Consider the following 8,020-nt stretch of genomic DNA (forward strand, 5'->3'; position numbering starts at 1 on the left):
ACTCGGTACAGTGTCGCCTCTCGGAATTTCGGATGCGTGACTTCAGTTCTGGCGCTCTTTTGTTAATGCCTCGCTACTTGATACCGGAAACCCCGAAATGTTGGTAGCGTCTAGGGTTCAGAGAGCTGTTTGTAACGGACTATCGAAATGCCACGTTACAATACATATATAATAATAAAAATAAAAATGTCAACAAATCAATTTGACTTTTTTGCGATAACATCCTGAATCGCACGTGATCTCATTTCAATGATTCCATCCTATAACTTAGTCGAAGAATAAGAATTTAATTAATACACAAAATGAAAATATACAGTTATTTGAAAGCGATTTCTTCATGTAATTAAACTAACAATTCATATTTTCCGCGCGTGCTGCTAAATCAAAATTATGGAAAATAAAGTCGCTCGCAAAACATCAGTTTATTTCAAATCAAAGCCGAAGCATCTTCTTCCTTTTAGCCGACGAAATACGGATGAGTAGTCTCTCCTTCTCCCACCTTTCCTCAATTCTAAACAATACTATACTTATGTAATACCATTGCTACCAATGATCTACAGAATGGATTGTGAATCAGAACTGATCTTACCCATTGTTCACGAGACTGCTGGTTAGAAGAAAAAAGTGCAAGCTTCCGGTCACATTGCATCTTTTTCTATCGCATATACGACTATCCGAAAGACACCGTTAACAATTTGGATGTCAGATTTTTTTAAATCAGTTTTGAAATATCTTCGAATCATTTTACTAAGGAACTAATGTAAATAAACTCTTTTTAACTTGCATGAGCCTTAGAACTTTACACTCACCTGAAGGAGACTGTAGTGTTTATTATAAGTAAACACATTTTTGTGTTCCGAATAATGAATTTATGTTATATTTTGCACCCATCACGCTTTGATCAACATAATCAACCAATCACGGTTTTTATCTTTTGCAAATAGCAACTTCTCCACCTCGCTTTGAACTATGAATATGTCAAGCGTTCAAAGAGATCGCATTTTGTTAGTTAACAATTTGCATAATTTCTCTGAACGGTACACTGAACTAAAAATTTGTATGAACTAGGGGCTTCGCCCTTGCGCGCTTCGCGCGCCAACCCCATCTCGGCGCTACGCGCCTCGTTGTTCGGCGCTTCGCGCCTCACTATATCCTTACGCATTGTCTAGTAGACAGGCGAATTCCTTCATGTTGATTAGATGACAGGTCTGCACTTGCTGTCCACTTCAATTCCTTCTGTGCTTACTTTTCTTTTTTTCATCAATCTAAGCTTCCATTCGTTGGTTGAAAATTGGTGTTCCTTCTCTATTGATATCGATCTATCTCCTTGACTTGCTGAATTATTTTTGCTACCGCTCTGCCCGTTATTCTCCAAAATCACCTTCTTTATATTATTTTTTTCTCTATATTTGTGTTGCTGTTCACTCCGCAAAACACCTCTTTCTCTTGTGGTTAACATAGATCCTGGTCGTCCTCTTGCCTGGTTATAGGAATATTTGTTTATTATTATTCTATGGCTTATTTGGTTATTCGCACTTACAATTTTATTTTCCTTTTTCTTTGTGATACGTCCGACCATCCACCGTCTTCATCGCCTTGTCTGCTGCTTGAAACTCCTCCTTTCTCCATTGTCATCATAAATCCTGGCTGTCCTTTTGACTGTTTGGTGATATATTTAGATTTACTATTATTTGATTGTTACTTTTCATACTTATTACTCACTATCTGAATTTTATTTTGGTTCTGCAAGACATCAAAGTCTCCACTGTCTCCGTCGCCGGTGAAGAGTAGCGAGAATTGTGTTTCATTTTGTGATCCGATCCGGTGTGGATGAATTTGTTCTTCGCGATACACGATTAAACATATCTTAAAAATGTCCGCAGCTGCAGCTAATTTTGCTTCTCCCCCGTATATTCCATTTTTATTCATATGTGATTTGTAATCACCAGGTGACCTAATCACAGCACCGTTTGACTCATTACCTGTAATGAAACCCGCAAATGTAGACCAATCATCCACTATATTTGAAACGATACTCAGTCTCACCTCTGCGTGTCGATCTTGAGTGCCGTATACACAATATGCCAACGCGCGAAAAAGACAATTCCCGTCGGGAATCATCTTGATAATTTTCGTTTGCATGTTCATTTTTTGCGCGTCAGAAACAGATACCTATAAAGATATTTGTCAAAGACTGTCATAAACAGCCGATGACAGCTGTCAAAGGGTTTGCCAGATGCTTTTCGTTTTGTTTTCGGGATCTCACCCCACCGCCAACTTCATGCGTATACTATTGTTATTATAATCTTTTTTATACTATTTTTATTATAGTCTTTTTTTTACTATTGTTATTATAATCTTTTTCTACCTGTTCATTTGTTTGAAACTTTTTTATTAGATAGAGAGACAAGTACATTCTCGAGGGCTATGAGACTCTTATATCCGAGACAGCCGATTCATGCACTGCAATTTTTCCTTCAGATTTTCTGAATACATAATAGAGATAGTACTATATTTTTATGGATTTCGTGAACCTTGCTCGAACTCATGAAACCATACGGCGTTTTGTGAGTTCTAATCTCCTGGTATTTCTTTATAGACTTTTCTTCGTTGTTTATTTTTTTTTTTTTTATTTAAACTTTTCTTTTATTCAATCGAATGTCAGTATCTGCACACAATTTATTAATTGCGTGTAGATACTATCGTTTGATGTATTAAAAAAAAGAAAAAAAAACCGGTGCGGTAGGAGAAGCGGAGAAATACGGGGAGAGTCGATGTAGCAGCGCGGCTCCCCGCCATGGCTCCACGCCGAGCACAAATCGCCGAGAGCACGAGCTTCGTAAGGCGAGCGTCGGATGGCTCTACTGTCGACCGACGGTAGGGCCATCATACGGATTTACGAGTCGCAGAAAGTTTTGCTTCAAGCGGCCCATAAGCCGTACGCTTCTATAGGCCTCCATTCTTCGTTGCGGAAAGTAATGAAGTCAACAAATTTTATGGATCGTACACAATGTTCCGAAATATTTCTAGTACGCCTGTGTGATTACTCGTAGACTTCAGTTATTTATTTTTTCCCCTAATCGATTAAGCCAAATTTTTATCAATCGACTAATTGGAAAAATAATTAACAGAAGACTACGATTAATTGATCAATCGCACAGTTATAATTTCAAAAATGTAGTCAAAACATTCCCAATATCTATATTCAGTGTTTTTCAACCTGTGGGTCGCGCGTCCTAGAGAGGTCGCGGTTGCAAGCCAGGTAAAAGTAAAAGGCAAGGGTTGTAGGTCTTACACTACAATAAAAATACAACATTTTTCAATAAATTGTCGAATCATGGCTGTATTTTTGAGACGTAAATAATCAAATCTTTTTCTAATTGGAGCCTATTTCTCTTCGTAGTTTTTATGTTTACCATGGAAAATTAAATGCGTCGCTTCTGAAGTCACTAACATAGTTTTTTTTATGGAGCTTGGGGGTTGCCAGATTTTTTGTACTTGTAAAGGGGTCGAGAATTCAATAGGGTTGAAAAACACTGGTCTACATTATGATGATGGCAAGCAATAGATTCTAGGAATGCGTTATGTAGTGACATTTCTACAGGATCATTTATGAGTTGCTGAACTCTAGTGGTATTACAAAAGTAATCATTTTTTCGGTGTTATAAAAAAAAAAATCGAAGTAACGTTCTCAGAGTGATTAAGTATTTTGTGTGTTGAGAGTGATTTAAAACCTGTGTATCAATTGCCTTGAGCGCGTTACATTGTTACTGACTGTTTGATACATACGAAAAATAATTTGATTTCAGATTTGTCGTGAACAGTTTGTGGCACTGCACTCTGAACCAATTCTACATAATCTTTCAAATTTCCTTGTTGAAAGATTCGGTTACAAAGAAAGGTTTGTATGATCTTGTATTGTTGAGTAACTGTACCAGTAGTCGGCCATGCAAACGTTTTCTTTCGGATAAAGTGGAAAAGTTGGGTAATTTTTTAAACCAAATTGAGTGGCCACCCTGACGTTGGATACTCGGCTCCTCTTATGCATAATTGCAAAGTATAACCATAATTACTTTAACGAAAGTTTGGATAACGGTACAGTACTATTAGATAATACGATGCAGTACAGAACATTATACAGTATTGCATATATTTTGACATTATTCTCATACATACAATAGGTTTTTTTTTAACCTTTAGGCCGCCGCATGGCCAGTATACTGGCCAAGCTATAGTCAAATAACTTGAAAGTGGATTATTTGAATAAACCTTAAAAACAGCTACTGAAACTAGCAGTTGAATGCAAAAAAAATTTGTTGAATTTACCAACTGTGGTGTGTTAAGATGACGAACAAAATATCTTGTCGATTCAAATGAATGTGTTTGCACTCAATAACCGGTATAGTTGTTCTAATAACTTTTTTTTTGTTGAATTACATAAGATTTCATTAATTCAAAAAAAATTTCTTCAACCATTCTTTATCGCCATGTTTACATATAAACACATCCTTTTTCTATCCATAGTAGTAGCCACACGCACTAATGTTTTTAGACAAGAGCAATCAACTCTAAAATTGATAATTTGGATAAATCTTATCATATTCTAACACTTTTATAGAATTATGAGCATTGAATTATACCGTATACTTTTATTTGAACAAAGTTTAGCACGTTTCGGCGGTAAATTTAGCCGCTAGTTGGAACTTATTCAGCAATACACAGGCTTGAAAAAAAAATTCATTTTTCAATATTTGTTCTACTATGGTTTATTACTGGTGATTTTGTTACACGTTCGTAAAATCTATCAATTTAATTTATTTTAGAAATTTCTACCAACAAATATGCATGAATCTCAAAGTTTGCCTCTAGTGATAATAGTCTTCAATCTCAATTTCCAAAAATATATATCGTAAACACAGGTGAAATACCAAAAACCCCTCACCAAATTTCATGTAATCCTTCAATAGTTAACTTCTGTAGTAAGTAACAAAACCTTATAGTCAACACCTCCGAACAGATAATTATAGCTATGACCTTAGAATTGACCACCATCATAGAGAAAAAATGTTTCAATTCGTTTCAAATATTATACAAATACGAAACCGTAAACTTTTTTCATATTTTTAGCGAGTTACGTGATGACGAGTCCGTACCAGCATCTGAGAAATTAAAATTGAACAATGTCTTAAAACAAGTCCCGGTACAAGGTACGTTCGATCTGAAAAGCGTTTTGGCCTCTGTGTACTTCTTCAGTTAGACATGATACACCTATGCGAAAAGAGCATACAAAATGAACGTGAAAGGTAATATTTCAATTGATCACTTACTTTATTGATAAAAGAATCTAGGTAAACATAAAAGATAGCATCTGTACTTTAGTCTCACTATTTTCAATATTGTTGAAAATCTCAAACGATAATTTCCATTTGAATGATCAATAGTAACATGAATTTTCAGTTGCAACAAAAATTAATCGAAGTAGCGTGCACAGTAACGTCACACTCGCTATCGGTGAGTCGTTTACACGCATGAATTGGCGGTACTTCGCAAACGCAGTTGATGCAAACTGCGTTATATCCTGTTCCCGAGTTCAGTTGATCTCCAACGATCATTCTCAAGTCTAAATTTGCAGGTGGAATCGAAAAACAGAATAGTAATCGTGACACAGTTCTGCAAGATTGCAGATTTATGGACGAAGAAATGTGACTTTTTGTTGTAGTCCAAATAAATATTGTAATCCTATATGATACTTTAATAAAATTAATCACGACAATAATTGTTTGTACTTCATCATATTCAACATTTTGGAGTACTGAAACACCCACTATTTGAGAAGCAATCCAAATCAGACCATATAATGTGGTTATACACTGAGGGTTGGGCGAGGTGAGCAACTCATGTACACAAATTGATAGGAGCAATTATATCAGTATCTATTTAATATATATATATTTTTTTAATCTATAAATTTACCTGCACCTGAGGTTGAAATCCCAGCAGTTACAGTTGCACCTTCAGTTACTAATACTATATCATTTTTATATTCTGAAATATCGAAAATCATTATATTGATTGGTATGGGTACCTACATACTGATTGATAAGGATTGTTAAGGATTAGTTGCGACTTTTGTGACGGAATCATTTAAATATCTGAAAATAAACCGGAAAAACAGTTTTCTACGATATTTTTCACCACTATAACAAGGGCAAATTTATGTGCAGAACATCGCAATACAAAATTAATATATTAATAAGTGATCCATAAATTCAGAAGGAGGGTAATATTAGTAATCTACAACTATAGTTTCCATTTATGAATACTGAATAAACCATAATCCTTTGTTTCGGCAAAGTAGCAACGTATAAGTTTACACCAAAGTATTTCGCACTCATCATATTTGCATTTCACTTGCCATTTGAAATCATCCTCACATATGTACTCACCCTTGCGTGCAATGTTTACCTGTCCTCTCTACCTCAAATCGAGCCGCTTGCCCGTGTCGCGACTCAAAACAAATCAGCTCTGTATCTTTTGTCCTATTATCTACTGTTGCGAAATCATGTCTGCATATCATCTATGTATATTCTCGCTTTGTAAATCCTGAGTGTTCGTTCTGTTCTCTTGCGATACAGATCGTATCGCTTTGTATCTTCCTCAAATAAAGTATCCTTTATTGATAATTAAACACAATCCATTTCAATCGTCATCCCGCTTCCTCGCTATAGTCATTCATCACTAATTCGCGGATTCTACGTCAACGATCCAGTCTATTGTTGTCTCACCAAACATCCTTAAACACGCTTATTTTTTATACCAGGTTAATGAAACAAAATGTGAATTGTATCCTTTTACGAACCTCCGTATCCCGCAGAACAAACACAATTTAGTGTTGGATCTGATTTTGGTGATGATTGTTGATCATCCAAGTATGATTTCCTTCAACTATACAAGGTGCAATATTGGTTTCCTCTTCAGCTACAAAAAAGTAATTATTACAGTTAAGTCGCTATTTTGAACAGTTTACATGATACCTGTAGGTTTTGTGTATAAAAACGTAATATTTTGTACAGCTGTCTGGTATAATGAGAATCGACGGTTTCTGGAGTTTGAGCTCTATGAATAATTTCCCCACGTGTTCACGCCTTAAGGATCTCCGTGGTATTCTATATGCGTGATAAAATGTAAATTTATTCTTTAATTTAAACATCGCGCTCAGCGTCGAAGCCTTCGACCACACAATGTGAACCTAATGATGTAAACCCCGTATCATCGACGATATGCCCCGGTCGCGAGCTTGACTCGTGGGTATTGTATACACAATCGTCGATGCGTACACACGTTGTATATACGCAAATAATAAAAATTATTGTTCACATTCAACACGAGCTTACCATTTTTCCGCCCGTTCCGTAGAATTAGAATCCTCTCCTTCGTGCAAAATTAACTAGCCACAAGTTCTGTGCTTAAATGTAAGTAATTATTAAATAAAATAAAATAAATAAAATAAATTTGTCCACGGTCCGAAGGCGTGGACACCACGCCTTTATGTATTTTGCAACTTCGAACCGTAGTTAAAACGCAATTTATTTTCGTATTTCCAGGAACAAGCCGAGAAACACCGAGCAAAGTACTAGCTTATTTTAAATCTCTCAATTCGTATTGAAAATACCCGTCTAAAGACTCCCTGAATAATCTCAAATTTGCAAAGCCATTTCAAAAAAAAGTTTCTTTCCATATTTTTGAGTTCATATCATTGTCTTCTTGAACCCCTGAAAGTATTGTTTTGCGTTTCGTACCTATACTGCCTCAGAACAACTGTTCGGGTTGATGTACACTGAATTTTGATTAAATATATAAGAGACTTTAATCAATTACATCCTCCTTCTTGTCATCTTGTTCTTACACTACCTTTTTTCCCAGGAGAGGCGCTGGACTCGCCGATACGCCGCCCCCCTTCAAAGATACTCTTTCAATAGTAATGCACATTAATTGAAACAAGTGTTATATCAATTTTGTC

At 35.8% G+C, this 8,020-nt stretch overlaps 1 protein-coding gene across 6 annotated transcripts in view; it reads left to right on the plus strand.

Annotated features, from left to right (window-relative positions):
• mtRNApol (mitochondrial RNA polymerase) overlaps positions 1–7,383 on the plus strand; it is a 102,298-nt gene extending 94,915 nt beyond the window's left edge. For 2 of the 6 annotated variants that reach the window (XM_046616177.2, XM_046616179.2), the window contains 3 exons: positions 3,810–3,901; positions 5,128–5,303; positions 5,458–7,383. In XM_046616177.2, the coding sequence (XP_046472133.1) occupies positions 3,810–3,901; positions 5,128–5,257 (222 nt within the window). In that variant the 3' untranslated portion in view covers positions 5,258–5,303; positions 5,458–7,383. Of the gene's footprint in view, positions 1–3,809; positions 3,902–5,127; positions 5,304–5,441 lie in introns of those variants that run through there. The other 4 variants (XR_006882082.2, XR_006882083.2, XM_046616178.2 and 1 more) reach the window with 4 other exon arrangements.
• The last annotated feature ends 637 nt before the right edge of the window (positions 7,384–8,020 follow it).

This window comes from Neodiprion pinetum, chromosome 3, assembly GCF_021155775.2.
Source record: "Neodiprion pinetum isolate iyNeoPine1 chromosome 3, iyNeoPine1.2, whole genome shotgun sequence".
NCBI classification, from domain to species: domain Eukaryota; kingdom Metazoa; phylum Arthropoda; class Insecta; order Hymenoptera; family Diprionidae; genus Neodiprion; species Neodiprion pinetum.